We start from the raw sequence: 18,519 nt of genomic DNA, 5'->3' as shown, positions 1-18,519 counted from the left end.
GGTCCAGTATTTTCATTTGGATGCCTGTAAAACTGTTTCTATGACGACGGTTCAGGCTCTCCTCTGCAGTTACTGGGAAGCCTGCCGGTCGCCATGGTGACACACTGGTCAATTTACAGCTACTCAGAAAAAATCATACTAGTACAACTTAAAACAGCCGATAGATGCTACCGCATCTCCCATTAGCGTCAAAACTGTGGTTTATAGCCTGTTTGATTCTATACATTGTTTCGATGACATACAGAATTTGATTACCATATTTGATCGAGAAAGATGTACCAATGAAAGAACTGAGGATCTTGCTTTAAGTTTTCTGTTTTTAAACAGCTGGGTGCTCAGCTGGGTGTTGTCTTCCCTCTTCCCTGTTTGACACACAGCGTCACAGAACCGTGGTGAGGACTGGTTGCACATGGAGCACAAGAAAGGTTTGAGAGCAGTTCTAAACAGCACTATATGCTCTTTCCTTGTGGAAGCTGGGTGTAAGCAGGATGACTCACGGGGACAACATTTCTTCTGGCTTCTGTGCCATAAAGCAGCTTGATTTACAAATACGCCCCCTGGGTGAGACAGCTGTCCGGCATGGTGCGATTACCCGAGCCCTTGTCTGTGATGCTGATGGCTGAGCGCTGAGGCATTTCTTTACTGTGACTAGTCTTGGAATTTTTTTTAGGAGATGATCAGGCCATAAATCTGCTAAATGTTTCCCTTGTGTCACGGCCGTGCTGAAAGCTGTTTAAGAATCACGTGTTGCATTCTATTCTGTCTTCAGCTTTAACTGCCAGGTTGTGCATTTTTCTGCCCTGTCAGATTGCAAAGCAGACGTGCACATTACATAGAAACGCTGCTTTAATGTACGTACTTCACTGCATATTAAAAGTACATGGATCTGAACCTGAAAATATTAGAACTCTCTTTATTTTGCTCTACTCTAGTTATGTGTTGTTTTGTGCAAAGGAACAATTTACATGCGTAGTGACTAAGTGAAACATAAAATTCTTTGAGCAACATTGATCAGTCTGTTTTGAAAGTTTTTTGACTTCACACTTTCTGCTTCTCAAATAGACACAGTTATTATTGTTACTGTTGTTATTATTACGCCAGTGCTCTGATGAGCTTAGAAATCCACTTTAAATGCCTTTTTAGACACAAGGCAATGAAATCAAATTTATATCACTGAGACAGCATGATAAAATTAATTGGCTATATTGCATAAGCTCAATGGTCTGTTTAAAATCTTACATTAAAAGGATGACTCCCTAAGGCCTTGTCAGCATCAGCACCTGACCTCATTTCCATGGGCAGGGCCTTTGGATGAACTGCCAAAGTCCCTTGTGACACTGAACCACGGTAGGTGTTAGTAATGTTAGTGTTAGAGGGGGCAGGCGGAGGTGGGGCACACAGACCACTTACTCTGATGACATCAGAGAAGACATGGGCCCGACCTCCTTGGCTTTCTGCAGGGCGTGTTTCTGATTGAAGGCTGCTTCTTCTTCCTCCTCATCCTGAAGGGAGAGAAGATATAGGGATTAAAACACATGGTCCTGCATGCACCACCCCACCTGTGGTTCACACAGGTGCTACACAGCTGGGTTTAAGAATAAACTTGTTCTTACATGTATGATCAAAACTTGGTGCAGATCATGTGGAAAAATGTATCATTCCAGTGAGATTTTTACCTTGGTGAGTTCCTGGGCATTGGCCAGATTGTCCACAGCAATAGCCAAGAAGACATTTAGCAGTGTGTCTGATCACAGTTTTGTCAAGGAACTGGAAACGACTAAATAATTGGTATGAAAATGAAACAAATCTGTATCTAAAAAATACCACAAATGGAGTAAATCTGTTTTTTTTTAGAACACTGTTTTGAGTCATGATCAAGGATACAGTTACCAAATAGTGTGAGTACAATGAAGTAGATGGAGGACCACATGCCTGACTTCACTCCACCCTGGCTGCGAATGCCATTGTACATTACCTCATTCCAGTCCTCTCCTGTCAGTATCTGGATGAGTAAAACCACACACAGTCAGGCAGCCATATCTAATCACATGTATTAACTCCATGCCATGGGCGAACATGCACTTTGCACCTATTCATTAGTACAAAATTTAGAACAGTTAGACTCAATACAAGTATGTCATCCACAATATGCAGAATGAGCAACAACTTGACTCATGCATAATTTAGTGTGAAACGGCAACAGACAAAGCCCATATGTGTCGTTATGCTGGGGCAAAATTGGCATGTTAATTTAACACAGTGCTCTCATGTGTGATGCACACTGATGGGCCACTGCTATTTTATTGGGATTCCAGTGCCTGTTATCTCCAGACCCAGTGGATCCAACGGGTGGACCACACAATTTCATCTAAGATCAGTTCAAGCATACTCTAAAACGACAAAAACACATTTGTTGACATCTCTCCATAGAGGGTGACTATAATTAAAACTATCAGTAAAAAATATAATTAAGAATAAGAGTGGACAAAACAGATATTTTTTTTGTTCACAAACCAAATTTTTCATTCTGGTTATAACTGTGAATCAATGCCTTCAGTAGCATTCATAACAAAACAAGTTCTGAGCCAAACCTGAAAGACAGTCATGATGGCAGACGGAAAGTTATCAAAGTTAGTGGAAATGTAATCTTTAAAGGTGAACCTGCGGGGAGAGAAAAAGCAGAGATGACATTTGTGGTAAGCTTGTTTTATTCAAAATGATCGTTGTCTTTCCCTACCCCATGTGAAGATTGACAGCAAAACAGTTTTTTTTACACTTTCTTTTTTTGTCTGTGGCCAGTTGTGATTTGGGGCATTATAGATCTCCTAGCAACTGCCTTATTGAAGTGACAGGCCTCAGAAATAGTTATGTACCCAGGAGATATACTACAATAACTATAACGTAATACTGAAAAGGGAAAAATTCTAATACAATCATATATGCTGTAGACTGCGGTCTGTTGACTGAGAACTGTTTCCACAGAAACAGGTGCTATCCATGTCACTTTGAATTCTTGATCATAGGGAAGCAGAGTGAGGTGCTGATGCACAGAATTCAAAACGATTATTTGAAGGAGCAGGAGGCAAAGCATGACAATGCCTAGCTTTGCAGTGGCATTCTAGCGGCACAGTGTGGGCCCTGTGGCATTGCCTGCAGACAGACAGCGCATGTCCTGAGATGCACCTGCCCCCGAAGAGCTGCATCCCCAGGAGAGCGAAGACCACGATGAAGAGGAAGAGTAGGAACAGCAGGCTGATGATTGACTTCATGGAGTTCATCAAGGACACCACCAGGTTCCTCAGAGAGGCCCAGTACCTGTGCAACGCAAGCCCGCAGAGTCATCATCAACATGCATAAACAAATAAACCATACGCAGCACCAAGGACTGGGCATAACACATAATCCAGACACTACAGACAACTGGGCACAAAGCATAAGGCAGACACAACGTCAACAACTGGACACACCACATACACGAGACACCACCTCGAAAACTGACAACATAGAGTCAAGAGAGTGCTGCTGGTGCACTAATGAATTGCTTGACTGGTAGTTTCTGGTCCACCGATAAATCAACCAACCATCTTGTGTCGAATCCAAAAGACTATTTGGTTTGCCAGAGTAGCAATAATTATCTCCCACTATTGAGACCAAAGCTAGGAGGACTAAGCCCCTGTCTTGAAACAGACTGACTTCCTCTGCACCACTGAAGAAGCACTATTGGACTATTTACTTTTACATTGGCTGTAGAGCAGAGGTTCCAGATACATCTTCAGAGAGCTTTCAAGTAACATGTTGATACAGAATAACATCCTTCTGTCTTATCCATTACCTGCGGCTTGCTTTGTTCTCCCTCCAGACTTGTTACTGGGGCTGCTAATGTTAGAATGGGATTCACCTCTGCCAGAGAAAGCCTTGTTTGGCAGAGAAGAATGCCAAGTATGTTTGGAAGGCTAACTGATTGTGACCCTGCTTGAGGATACCCAACCCTATGTCTGAAATTTTGTACAGGCGCACCTACAAAAATGTTCTATTCCGATGATATTTTTAGTCAGATTTATTCTGCATTGAGTCTTATGTATAGTGCACACAAACACCCAAATACTGCGTGGTAGGAGCAATATTTTATTATCCTCCTCTATGAATACAAAACCAAAGCTATTTGTACTGCCAGTTAAAACCCCTCAAAACATATAAAGTGAAATCAGCAAGAGGATTAGTAGTAATTATCATCTTTGACAAGCAATAAACTTCAATTACAATTATTACTTTTGGGAAAGCACAGATCACAGTGACAATTAAGTCTGATGGCTTTTCGGGCAGAGAACAATGATTGTTTTTAATATCTGCACTCTTTTAAAAAGCAGAGTCAGTTTTCTATGAGAAACTGCACACCAATTAAGCAATTTGCCAACAGACATACCACCATGTAGAGATGTACAGGAAATACAGAGAAAAACAAGGCTGGGGCTGTAAGTGGGCCAGTAGGAGGCGTTCTTCCCTCTGTACCATGTACAGCCAATGCATCAATGCCATAACAGTGCAGTAGGAGGTACTGTCTTTGAGATGAGAAACTTAACCAGTTCTGACTTGTTGTAGTCAAGTCTAGTTGTAGTCAGATGCCACTTAACAAAAGAACAGGAACGTTAAACCTAACATCCAAGCCAAAATCTCAAGATTTCAGGTATCGCCAAGGTGTGTGCTACACATTGTTGGTTATTTATATTTCCCCCCAGCTGATTATCTACACAATCCCTTTCATTCCCAACCAACATTACTTCCTCAGGTTATCACTGTGAAAGATAAGTGAGCTCTTGGCTGACCCTGGTAACCCCTTTATTTCTCTTCCCTAAAAGGTGTTTTCTATTTTTCTCTCTCATCTACACAATTTCTTTGATCAATTTGCTTTAGAACATAATACTAAAACACGAAAGCTGTCACTGACTCTGACTTCACCTCCATCTCAAGAAAACACATACGCATACAGTATATGCACAGTGTCCTTCAAAGGAGTGAGCTCACTGTCACCATTTGAGAAACAGATCTAATGCAGAATAAGAAAAGATGACCCCTCTGAGGCCCAGGTTAGGAGGTCTGAATGACCCTCACTCACTTAGTGATCTTGAATATCCTCAGCAAACGCAAAGCTCTCAGGACGCTGATCCCAAAGGACATGCCAGGCCGGAAGAATCCCCACACAACCTCAAAGATACTCCCCACAATCACCTGTAAAGAGTTGCACAGCAACAATGACAACACTAACTTACACATGGCTATGACATGTTGGTAATATCAGTCCCGGGAGAACTTGAGGCGATTTTTCAGATGTGACTTATCTGGACGAGGCTTCCATACAAAGAGCTCTCAGCTGTCCCTTCATTTCAGTTTTGTGGACAATGATACGGATAGGGGTGAATGTATTCTGGTAAGCTCAAATATTTATTTATATATTATAACACTGTATAACATTAACATAAAAACTACCCCCTAAGGGCCCAGCAAAGCAGCAACCTGGACTTCTCAGCAGGTCTCCCATTGAAGTTCTAATCGAGCCCATCCCCATGTCATTTAAGAAAGAAATATTTGCTGTTCTTTCTTCCCAGGACTGGGAGGAAGTGGTAAAGTACCAGATTTCTGACCAATGGTTGCTGGTTCAAATTCCAATCAGCCAAAGTTTCTAACTTCAACTACTTCTGTTTATGCACAGCTGTATACTAGTTCAAAGTAAAATGTTAGCTCTAAATGTCCCAGGATCAGGGGACATAACTTCCAAAATATAAAGGACAGAAAAATTGAGGTCTCTCTTTGTTATGCTTTGACTGCCAGTTGTAGACTATGAAAACAAAGACAGGTCTCTTTATCACCTTTACCATCTCTCTATCTCTCTCTCTCTTGATCTCTCCCTCTCTCTCTGGCCTGGTTTCTCCATGTTTGGTGAGGATGAAAGAGAAAAATGAATGAACTCACTCCACAGTCAAAACAATTGAAGGATGAGTGAAAGTAGAGTCTGGGTCCCAGGCCATACATCTTTAAAAACATTTCAGTCAGAAACAGGCCCAGAAAGAGGAATTCTGCATAGTCTGCAAGAGAAATCAACAATTCAGGGAAAACAGAGGAAATACACTGCAGCGCATTGAACATACTGTAAGTGTTGTGTGTTTGGACCTCTGTAGCACATATTATTCTTGAGACACTTTTTCACAGGAACTACATGAAGTCCCATGTGAATGAATGATTTGAGCACCTCAGTAAGTGTGTGAAGCAGGACATTTCTACACAAAATAAGATGGATATGTGACCTACAGAGGAAGGTGGAGAGCCACTGGGGCTGGTTGTGGTGCACAATGGCCACACACAGCGTGTTGAGGGCCACTAGGCTGAGCACCGTCCAATAGAAGGAATGCGTCTTCACCATGCGGCGGATGGAAATTCGCAGCATGCGCTCCTTGCGGCGAAGGTAGGCAGTAGGCCCCCGCTTGGCACTCCGGATACTGGCCCTAGCCAAAGGGATACCTGAGGGCAAAAATGGTTCAGAGGAGAGAGCTCATAATATTCAAAATGTTGTAGTCAAGGGAAATGTTGTAGTCAGGATACTTAACTCTTCAGTTTCCACTAATAAATACATGTTCCTCACAAATCTTTGCTCTGAGGGTCTTTCAGTAACCTTAATGTATGGTCAGTTCAAATTAATGAGAGCAAAGTAGTAATACATTTTTCATGTATACACTTTGTAATCATGGTACGTAGAGGTATATATATATCTATCTCCCACTTCTGGAGTTATCTAGTAGGAGTCAATACTTAATTAGACTCACCCACAGAGGAGATATCAGCGTACTGATCTTCCCCTGGGCCGCGACGGATTGCATCAAGACGGCTCCTCTTAATAGTGGCTCTCTTCAGTACTGTAGCCATGAAGTCCATGTTACAACATGGCATTAATCGCAAAAGCAATCATTCACTCACACAGGTTCAACAGCACACAATATACCTAAAGTCACAAAACATGCATACCTGTATCAGAACAAAATGCACAGATAACAGCAAGATACAAAGAAAATGATGATACCACAGTATATGCATATATAGAACTCATAACAGATACTGATGACAATGATATATATACAGTACCATTCAAAAATTTGGACATAACTTTTATTCTTTATTTTTACTATTTTCCACATTTTAGAATAATAGCAAACAAATCAAAACTATGAAATAACACAAATGGAATTATGTCGTGACCAAAAAGTGTTAAACAAATTAAAACTATCTTATATTTTAGGTTCTTCAAAGCAGCCAAAAATATTTAAAAATTTTTTTTGGAAAGACGTTCTTTCATAGACATCAACTTCACTATTTATATTTGTCTAAGAAACACATTTCAAGCATTTAATCAAAAGTCTTTTGATCAATAACGTGATCAATTCACATGTCTTTGAATGCATGTTTCCCATTATCTTATGCATGTTTCCCAGGTATCAGGTATGCCCAAACTTTTGAATGGTACTGTAAATAACAACAAAACTCAGGAATCTATGCTAATAAATCTGACAAGCACGATAAGCTAACACAAATCTGTTATTAAGCATACATGAGTAAGGTTTTCAAGTACAATGTGCACACCATGAACAACAAACAAGCTATAAGCAAATATTTTTCACACCACCCTACCAGAGTTAAATCATTCATTGATTGGCTGGTTTTACTGCTGGGAAATTACATACCTATCGTAAGCAAATAATGATTACAACACTTTTGAAAATGATTACCTACTGTGTCAAAGACCCTGTCCAACAATGCACAATGTTCATGTAGTTTTTAGTTTTGGTGCATCTGAGGTGGGATTTTCTGACATTTCTTCCCAGTAGAACTGCTCTAGATTCTTGATATCTTTTGGTTTTCATTTGTGAACAGTCTTCTTAAGTTTCAACCACAAATATTTGTGGTTGTAAATTGAAATTTCCAGTTGAGTGCATTTCCTTTATGCTCAGTCAACCATTTCTTTGCAGATCTGGATGGATTCTTTGATTCATTGGCATGTGGAAATGTCCATTTTTGGAAAAGTTCATGACTCCTGTATATTATCCTGGGCTCCAGGATCAATTGATGCAAACCCCCCAACTCTCAACATCCCCCCCACCCCCACCCCCAGCAAAAATTGCAGTGTGAGCATGAGCTTTTTAACATCACCATTTTTACAAATTTGACTTGATTTGACCATAAGACATGTTTCCAGTTGCCACTCAGAAGCTGGCTAAATTCACAGTGCCTCTTTTTGAGGTTTGCCTTCAGAAAAGGATTCTTACTTGTAAACCAGCTGTGGCTGCTACATCCACACAAGTAACTTTAAATGGTACTTTCTAACACTTAGTAACCTGAATATGTCAGTTTGTCAGGTCTCCAACTGCTGCCTTTGCCTGTAGTCACACAACTAGTCTCGCAGACAATGGTGGCAGGATACACTGGCATCCTGTTGCTGGTAGTGTTTCCACTGTTCTAGTCACCCCACATTTTTAATAATGGACACTATTCTGAAAAATTGTAAATTCAGCTTTTTTCAGAATTCCTTTTAAATCCATCTTCCAACTTGTGGAGTTCAATGATTGTCCTCTTGTATTATTACTGTTGAATCTTTTCTGTAAACTTCTTTTATATCACAGAGGAAGCCTTTGAATGCCTCTATATAGTTCCAGAAATTTCCAGATGTTTGCAGATGTTCTTTTCTTGGGATTTTGGATGAAACATAAATTAATTACTTACCACTAAACATGATTTACAAATTCACAGTGATGATGTCATATAGTGGAGCCACCACAAGCGTCATAACGTCTTTGCCTTAAGGACTTCCAAATCTACTGCACTTAATTGCAGTAAATTTGTGAAGGGCATGTTTGTGTATGGAGCCTTTCTCCTCCCTCTATTGCCTATTTTTTGCCCTCCTTATATAGGCAGTTTTTCCTTTTGTGAAACAGTCAACTGATTTATTAATAATATGTTTGCATTTAAGTAGAAACAAATAAATCTGAAAAGGAATGTTTATAGGACACAAACAGTAGAAGCAGCCAGTCCTCATTTCTGTTTCCAAGGCAACATTGGTGTACTCCTTTAAAAAGTCAATTACTTTCCCTATATTTATTTCCAAAGAAACAGGTGGACCTTTACTGCAATGTTTTGTTATCCACTGACAAATTTCATTTTTGGAGGTCAGCAAGCCAAACCTCACCCCTCTTTATTTGTATTTGTTGTTAGATGAACTATTGTAAGCTCCATTCTGTCTTTCATTTCTGAAAGAGCCTGGTTAAAAGGAACAAAATGAGGCAAGGAAGTGTAAAATAGAAGTTGTTCCTCACCATGGTTACCAGCTGTATTCCATTCAGACAGCCTCTTGGGAGCTGTCAATCAACATTTAATAAAAACGATTGTTTTGGGGAAAAAAACAAGCTTCAATTTACAGGGTCATAGCTTAGTGTGTGTTTGTGCGTGTGTTAGAAACCCAGTGTTGAAACAAGCACCACAGATGGTTCCTTTTGGGGGTGTAGTGTCGTACCAATTGAGCTATGTATCTAACACCAACCACGAACAAACTTTACGGGGTCTGCAGTCTGCATTAATCAGTCTTGTGACTGGACTTCACATTGCTTTTGCTTTCTGTTGTGAATTATCATAGACATTTTACACCACACCAGCAGCAACTGTAATGGTAACAGACATCTAGTTTGTTAAATACGGCACACACATACACACACACGTGCGCGCGCGTGCACACACACACACACACACACACACAGCACATATGTGCATGGTGAGGGAGCAGATTTCATAGCTGTGATTAAATTTAAACGATACACTAACATTACACAGCTAGGCACACTGTATCACTCACTGAAACACAAAAAGCTGCTGCAAATGCTCAAACCATCCATGCCTGAATTGTCTTTGGCGTTAAAACATGTCACTCGTCACCACTTTCCTGGTATGATCCAATTCCAAAATATATTGGTCCTGATTATGTCTGATCATTTATGAATCAATCTATTAGTCATGATGGATATAACCAAACAAATGCCGCATTTAAAAAAAATCAATGCATTTCAGTCAGTTCATTCAGTTTTGTAGTATTTGGTTTTTTATGTCTTTTATGTCATTTTTTTATGTTTGCAGAAATATTAAAGTCATCACTCCAGGAAAGGGTATTCACTTGAAGGAGAAATACTCAGTCTTCAATTATCCGCCTACACTCGGGTCATAGGAGAGTAATTAAATCATATGAACATGTTAAATTTCAAATAAAAAAGAATGGGAACAGATGGTAAATGATCCACTGCCAGCGACAACACAAAACACAAACGATGAAGCAGTAACTACCACAGCACTGATAAACATTCCACAGAAAACAGTGCGATGTAAATAAAAAGGGTCGATTATGAGCTTTGGTTCCGGGATGTAAAATGTCTTACCATCCAGCGCAGATGGTCCTGAATTTTTATTCTCTTCTGCCAGCATCACCTCCTCTGTTAATGTGAAATCAGAACAGAAATGTGAATGCAAGCAAATAAAGACAGTGAGCACTGGTCTTCACAATGTGAGAACGGACAAAAATTGTACTTTACCACTCAGTTTCTGAAGTAACACGTCAACAACACATCTAATGTTGATACCAATCACACATACATTATGACCCAAAACCCAGGGCATAAGCCTATTACAAACCCCAGTCCTTAACCTTCCCATTGGCACCATGAATATTACAGTAAGCCATACTGTAAGAATACAGCAATCATCGAAATTCATGGAAAACTGCTGCAGTATTCTTCCTGTGCTGTTTTTCAATCAGTTGGTGAGGAATCTGTGAGGTTTTTGTTCTAAAGTATACTTGTGCCTTCCCCGGCATCTCCAGGTTTGTACAGAGAAGAACACATGCACTCCCTAAGAACCTGAGGGAGCTCTGAGAGGCTCCATCACAGTGCCTCTGATTGCGGTTCACAGCTTTATTGCGAGTCAGCCACTCCTTTGCTAACCCCTCACAGTGAGAGAACTCATCATCACAGGGTATCACCTCCTGCAAACACCCGTATTTTTTCCATCTGTTTCATTACTATATATATCTGTCGTGGAAGGTATAGGGGAATGCCCAACTGGGCTGTCACAGTATTACAGGCATGGGGCAGAAGACTGCGGCATTGGTGAACATACCTGCTCTGTCTATCCAGGCTCGGTAACCATTGAGTTCCCTCTCGATCTGCTGCTGTCTCCTCAGCTTCATGAAGGCCCTGCGGTTCTCCACTCTCTCCCTCTCTTTGGCGAATTCTCTGCAGGTGGAACAGCCGAGAATTATCCGCGAGGAGTTTCCATTCATAGCAAACCTCTATTTAATAAAAGGGACATTTACTCCTGTAAAAGAAGGGCTGGCAAATTACACCTTTACCAGTACTCTGTACAGTTAATTGCTGTGCATTGTGAGTTAACCTTTCTGTCAGATTGATTAACTTGAACCGACAGTAACACAGCATTTAAAAGCAATGCCAGACACTCAAATGAGGTGGAGGATGTACTGTACTCACCCCGAGAGGACTCCCAATACCAGGTTCAGCACAAAAAAGGACCCAATAATTATAAGAGGAATAAAATATATCCAGTTCCATGTGGAGCCTAAGGCATCATTGGTCTGTGAAAAAAATGAGACAAAGCTTTTAAAACAGATCAAATTTGTGTGGGAAGAGAGGAAACAAATTAAATCAGGCATTTTTTATGGACACAACCATAATGGCAATCTCCAGGAAGAGCCACTTGGTGTGAAGAGACATGTTTTGACTGAAAGTCAGACTTCAAAATGGGCTTAATAACTGCTCCCATAAGTACCAGCACACAAGCACTTACACAAAGCTAGGGCAGGCAATAAAAATTGAGCCCATTTTAAAAAAACTGGACCTTCCAACTCAATTTCTCCTTGGCAACATGGATTACTGTAAGTTTCCCACAGCATTTGACAACACCTGTCTGAGGAATCGGTAGTCCCGCTGTCCCACAGGTGGCAGTGACTGCTACTGTGACAGTGGGTTGGCTTCAATGGCAGTGATTGCAACTAACAAGGTCCATCCTCTTCACCTTCTACAGCCTGAGCATTTTTAAACAGGACAGGACTGTTATTACTGTGTGAACATAGCAACATATTAGTAACCTGCTAGAAAACTGAGTAGTGTCCCCAGGCCACTATTTTTTCCAGTACATTTTTTTTATATTTTAAAGTTGACTCAAATATAAAATACGTATAAATACAAAATAAGCCAATGTGACACGAAAAGTAAAACTACTTATTTGCTGCTCATATTCTTGCAGTGAGAATAAAAAAAAAATACTGTTTTGCTATGCCTCTGCCAGCTCTCTCTCTGCGGCAAGAGACCACTTGGGAGTTGTTTTAGGCAACACACTTTAATCTTTTCTCAATATTTAACATCACTGCAGTGAAGGGAAGGAGGCTGTGAGCTGTGTTCGTGGCCTCGGTGCAGTGCCCCTAACACACAGGGGTTGTGAACCCATTAGTGTGGAAGTCATAGGAGAGAAACTCCTGAGAACCATGTGCTAAAGCTGTACAGCAGGTGTTTCCAGCAGGTGTGAACACTGTGTCCACATGCTGGGAAAAGAGACAAACTGCAGTAGGTGTCACTGAAGGCCTATGAGCTTTACAATGAGGATGCTACAAATATACCTTTAACCTGCTAATTTTCCATAACCACTTTATGATTGTTTTGCCAGATTAACAAGTTTGTCCATTTAAATAAGGATCACCCACGACAAACTGATTCTCTTTTTCATGATTAACTCCATTTTTGTAGCCTTACCCTTATTCCACAGTAAAAGACTTTAATCATGACAAACAGCTGGGATAAGATAAAACAATTTTCATTAAATGAAAGACATTGTTGTAATCGTATACTTTATTGATCCCTCGTGGGGAAATTCGTCCTCTGCATTTGACCCATCCTACACACACAGTGAGCAGTAAGCACACACACACCAGGAGCCCACCAGGGGTACACACACACACACACACCAGGAGCTAAGAGCAGTGGGCAGCCGCAATGCAGCGCCCAGAGACCAACTCCAGTTCTTTTGCCAGTGCCTTGGTCAGGGGCACTGACAGGAGTATTAACCCTAAACATGCATGTCTATTGATGGTGGGAGGAAACCGGAGCGCCCGGCGGAAACCCACGTAGACATGGGAAGAACATGCAAACTCCACACAGAAAGGACCTGGGACAGCCGGGATTCAACAGTGGCAACAGAGCTAACCGCTGAGCCTCCGTGCTGCCCCAGATCATCTCAACTCTTTACCAGTCTTTTTGTAATCATTAAAATATTGACTGTGAAATGTTCATGAAAGTTTCCAATGACACAGAATTAAATGCGGTTGAGAGCAAAGGAAGGTTCAGGGTGTTTAGCAGTTAGAGGGCTTCACTTACTGCTCCCCCCATTTCAAGCTCAAGATCCTCTGCTGGCACACTGTAGGTGTGAATCTAAATCCAAGGCAAGTTCAGCATTTCCAGGAATATACTTTCCCACACATCGCATCTATACTTAGTTTCAACACCGAGCATCTGTCTTCACCTACACATCGAATGTCCGCGCGTTGGATGCCGGGGTGTCGTACTTTGAAGCCATACCGCATCTGGCAGCCGTGGAAGCCTGACAACGAGGGAAAGGCATCCTCCAGATGGCTTGGACAGAAAAGCCCAACTGAGATGAATCTAAGACATGAGTCAGTGGGGATATGGCCTTCTGTTCTGGTGCCCGAAAGCAACTCACCCTCTGAGCGCAAGGGAGTGTAGATGGTGTCTGATTGACCATGGGGGCTCAGAGGAACATTGGGAATGGGCATTTAGTGCAAATGGCATAATCATAGCGTCACAGATCATTCACTGGGATCCTTCACAAAAACGCATAACACCAAGTGGGTTGACTCCTATCTGTCCTTCATCAGCCTGCACCATTCAGACGCTGTAGTCTTTTAACAAGCTATTAAGCTGAACAACGCCCTGTAATGAGTCCAGAAGAGGGGGCAGCTGACACCTCTCCACTCCCGATTGCAGTGGAAGCTGAGTGGAGCAGCAGCCCTCAGCTCGACTCTTCTGTCCGCCTCTCAGCTACTGCGCCAAAAGCACACACACACACACACACACACAACGGACAGGGAGCTGACAGAAATCTGGAACAGAACCAGGAAATCTGTACAATTTTAATATAAAAACATATCTGTGCTCACCATCTCCAAACAGACAAGACATGCATCGGTTATGTGCTATGTGAGCAGCGAATAAATCCCAGAACCACCCAGGTTCAATATTTCTGTGTAGAATGATAATAAAAGGACATCCAATTAAAGAATATAAAATGGAAGTCAGAGAAAGTGGAGGTTTACCTGTTTTACATTCTATCAAAACAAAAAACCTGCATGCTTTGCTCACACACATCCTTTTTCCTGGAAGAACAAAGGATTGAAACAATTTCAGGCAGAAATTATACAAGGGTTTATTTCTGAAAGACAAATGTTTCACAACAGTGTTGCAGAGCCGGAAAACTTGTACCAATAACACTAATTAGTTCAACATGTGTGTTCAAACTCCAATTAGTTCAGCAGCTTTGCAAGAACAACATCAACAACAAAAAAATGACTGGGGTCACTGAACCAAAGAGGAGACTGTAAAATTACAGGCAGCAGGAAGGCAGCAGTAATGCATGAGCTTTGCCAGTCTCTGTGCTACTCTATATGAAACATCAGAGTGATCCATCAGTCCTGGACAGACAAGAGGTGGAGCAGCTGAACCTACATCTCATCAACTGAAAATGAAAATATCCTGTGCTTTGAAAAGGCCAGCAAACAGGCTCAGCTCATTGTTCATTTGCTTGCTGTTCAGTAAAACACTGTTTGAGGACACTAATGAACAGTAAGTAAGATGCCATAGGGAATACTCCAGGTATCACGGGGGGGGGGAGGACGACAGATAATTAAACAAATAATATTATTAAGAGTATTCTCTGACATCTGGATATCTTTTTGATCAGAACAGCAGCAGTGCCACACACACATAATGTCCCTTCCTCTTGTGGCATCGCTTCATCTTTCAAAAAAAAAAAATCCATCACATTGATATATTTCATCACTCCCAATCCCTTCAGTTCTTCCTATCTGCTGAAGCATGCTCTCCGTGTGTTTTCAGATGAGTAAATTGCACGGCCCTGATTTACCAGGTGTCTGTGCCCAGCTCTGTGTGCAGACACTGCAAATCTTACAATAATTGACAACTGCATTAATGTCCTTCAGTCTCCACTGTTGGCTCAACATATTGTATTTCTTACTTGCTTGCTATTTGTCCTGTTTGTTCTATTCAGCCTGAACCGAAGCTGCCAGGCCTAACTATAAAACAAATGGAAAACAGATATCCTGCCCTGGTAATTATGCATACACTCCACAGCAGCTGTGCTTTGTCTAAATTCATTTATCTTAATAAATTAATAAAGGTTTGAGATTTGAATCATGACACCAACCTACACCAGTGTGCAATAGATTTGAGCTCAGACTAAAATGACTCCTATTTTTATGAACTCAACACAGCTATAAAATCAGCAAGTCTGTAATATCTGACAAGATGCAGACACAGAATGCACCTTACAGTAGCCTTGACTCTGGCCCAAACATTTTCACAACAGTTACTCCTGTTCCAGCAGATAATTTTTTATTTTACGTCATACACCTGCTTGTTTGAGAATGCTATTATTATTAAACAATGCAGGCCACCCCAAACCGCAGAGATCGCACACACACCGCTTTGTCTCTTCAAATTGCTTATTTTCGAGCGCAAACCTCCTCATTTCCACTGACTTTCCCACAGCTCCCCTGTCAAACAGCTCTGCCTCAACACCGAATAATCACAGCCCAACAAATCTTCTGTTCTGCACTGCCGGTACAGTATTCCTCCAACACAAACAGAAAATCACAGGGGAGCTGAAAACCAAGGGAAAGAAAAAGAAATATTAATAATGAAAATTGATTTGGCTTGCAGCAGAAAGGAATGTGATTAAGTTTGTTTGAAACGGGCTGGCACATGATCGGGTTAGGGAATTGCTCCCACTGTTCATGTATGGCTTGAAATAGAAATTACTGCAATATAGCACCAGCTCTAGAGGATTGTCATACTGATATTCATAACAAAAGAAGAGTGACATCAGCCATAAAAGGCTAGGGCCGCAAATTTTTTAAATGGGGAATTTTCCTTGTGAATTACCGGGAATTTATGGGAATTAATGGGAATTTTTGGGAATTTGCGGGAATTCATCGTTTTTTTTTTTGCACACTGACACACTTTTCCCTCTGTGCCTTTTATTCTTTTTTGCATCAAACTTTGTATTTGCCTAGATATGATAACCCTATTGAAAAAACAATATCATCTATCTGTAACCTCCTCAGAATGTCAACAGCATGTGCTGATATATCCAGGTGTGTATTCCATGATACAATGCATACAAATATAGTACTTAGTTATCTACAATACATCCTGTAACTTGCATTGGTTAGCATTTATGAATATCAAACTGTACCCTGAGAAGCCACTCTCTATATTGCTCAATAAACTTGATAAACATTTGACAAATAACATCACAATGTCATATATAGATTATTTAACACGTTTTCACATGTACAATCAACAAATTGCCCTACCCACGAGAGCACTTGCCCCTGAGTTGAATAGCAGTTGCAAGTCAATAGCTGGGAGCTTTCGTTTTCCTTGTATGCATGTTATGAAAGTATGATTTGTACATTGATGATCCATTATTGTTACAGGGTAGCTAAATTTCTTATCCACAATGTCAGAAGTCAGGACCCATTTTTTCTATGAGCAATCTATGATCCAGCAATAAAGGAATTGTTTAAAAATCAGGAATCACCATGTATTAATCATTTTAATGTTAGCCTGATCCAAACTGAGAATACAGTGTGCTCCTGTGTGAGAGAATAATAAAGAAGATATGTTCCCAAAGTTGCAAAGATAAAATTTCCATGGAAAATTTGCATAGAAAAATGTAATGAAGCCTAATAAAGGCCGAGACTGAATAAACCTTTTATCTACCACTGATTGTAATTTACAGTCAGAATGCTGGCTTGTCTCAATTTTGGTGACTTTCCTGGGAGGGGCCTTTCCTGCCAGGCTCAAAGGTATCTGTTGACACACTTGCCAAACTGGGAAGTTCTGCTTGTAATATTCTGATTTGTAAAATTCATATAGAATAATAGCATATCACCTGGTGCCACTGATCCATTGAGATACCCTTCAGACAGCCTGAAGGTAAATGCAAATCCAATATGCTATGCCAAAGAAACTGTAGCTCTGAAATAAGGACACCATCACCATTACATCTGGGAAAAATAAAAACAGCTTATATGAGCACAGAAATGAACAGGATGGAGGCGCGCCGGACGGATATCTCATCGGAAGATGAGATCATCTTCATCCTAGTTGGATCATTTCGTTAGTGTAATTTGAGCTAAATGATAGCCTTCATACACCAGAATTGGCATTTAATGCAGGATTCTGAGAATCTAATCAGAAGGCTTCAGGTGCACCTGCACAGTTGTTTCAGGGATTTAGCAGAAGGAGCTCTGTTCTCTGCACAACTTAACCTGAATGAATTCATTTTCACACACAAAAACTCTTGGTTAATTCTGAAGGCAACTGCATATTGTGTCTGCATACTGCAAATCATGACTGTAGCTGACAATAAGATGTGGCATATTTCACATTTCTGCAGCCTTAAAACAACAATTGCAAATTGCAGAATGGATGCAACTGTGTTTGTAAAGTGACAAAGTTAAAATGTATTATGTTACATAGGCAGCAGATGGTATTTTTGCAGGGATGAAATATATCCTACAGGGGTAATGCAGTAAAATATCTACTCTCACTCCATGGTTTTTTCGGTGGAGCTAATTACAGAGCATAACTGTCACCTGATACAAGGACACTGTGCTGTGTAATGCATGACAATTTTTACATTTGACTTGTTCACAGGGGATAATTACTTTTTATTTATGATGCCCCTCATTGTCAAGGAACTAATAAAGCTTTAAGAGATTGTACAGACTGTATGTTTTAAACCTTTGAAAGCTCATGGTGAAATGCTGCTATGTTTTGAAGCAATAGGTAGCAGCATGCACATAAATTTGGCGTGACAATATATTATACATTGCAACTTAACATATTTATGTACTTTGTATAATTACATTGAGCTAATATACCATGTACTATGATTTTTAATTCAATACACTGAAGCCAAGCAAAACATTAGTCTAAAAAATCTGGAACTGGAAGCCTAAAACTATAAACCCCAAAATGATTTTCTGTTTCCTATAATGAATAATTTCCTGAATTTTTGCAGGAAAAAATGTCATTATGAAATGTAATGAAAGCGTTCAGCATCCCTCACCACAAAGACAAAGAGAGGAGAAAATGTTAGACTGATATC

General features: G+C 40.5%; 1 protein-coding gene across 4 annotated transcripts in view; it reads right to left on the bottom strand.

Annotated features, from left to right (window-relative positions):
* The window catches only part of LOC118796488 (voltage-dependent R-type calcium channel subunit alpha-1E), a 95,913-nt gene that overhangs the window by 33,169 nt on the left and 44,225 nt on the right, over nucleotides 1-18,519 (bottom strand). For all 4 annotated transcript variants that reach the window (XM_036555398.1, XM_036555406.1, XM_036555425.1 and 1 more), the window contains 12 exons: nucleotides 11,565-11,668; nucleotides 11,197-11,312; nucleotides 10,461-10,514; nucleotides 6,816-6,905; nucleotides 6,304-6,513; nucleotides 5,968-6,080; nucleotides 5,114-5,226; nucleotides 3,184-3,315; nucleotides 2,592-2,661; nucleotides 1,885-2,002; nucleotides 1,677-1,744; nucleotides 1,411-1,502 (listed from right to left, as the gene is read on the bottom strand). In XM_036555398.1, the coding sequence (XP_036411291.1) occupies nucleotides 1,411-1,502; nucleotides 1,677-1,744; nucleotides 1,885-2,002; nucleotides 2,592-2,661; nucleotides 3,184-3,315; nucleotides 5,114-5,226; nucleotides 5,968-6,080; nucleotides 6,304-6,513; nucleotides 6,816-6,905; nucleotides 10,461-10,514; nucleotides 11,197-11,312; nucleotides 11,565-11,668 (1,280 nt within the window). The remainder of the gene's footprint in view (nucleotides 1-1,410; nucleotides 1,503-1,676; nucleotides 1,745-1,884; nucleotides 2,003-2,591; nucleotides 2,662-3,183; nucleotides 3,316-5,113; nucleotides 5,227-5,967; nucleotides 6,081-6,303; nucleotides 6,514-6,815; nucleotides 6,906-10,460; nucleotides 10,515-11,196; nucleotides 11,313-11,564; nucleotides 11,669-18,519) is intronic.

The sequence above is a fragment of the Megalops cyprinoides genome, chromosome 2 (assembly GCF_013368585.1).
Source record: "Megalops cyprinoides isolate fMegCyp1 chromosome 2, fMegCyp1.pri, whole genome shotgun sequence".
NCBI classification, from domain to species: domain Eukaryota; kingdom Metazoa; phylum Chordata; class Actinopteri; order Elopiformes; family Megalopidae; genus Megalops; species Megalops cyprinoides.
Note: the sequence above shows the minus strand (reverse complement) of the source record. Positions and strands in the feature narration are given on the sequence as shown.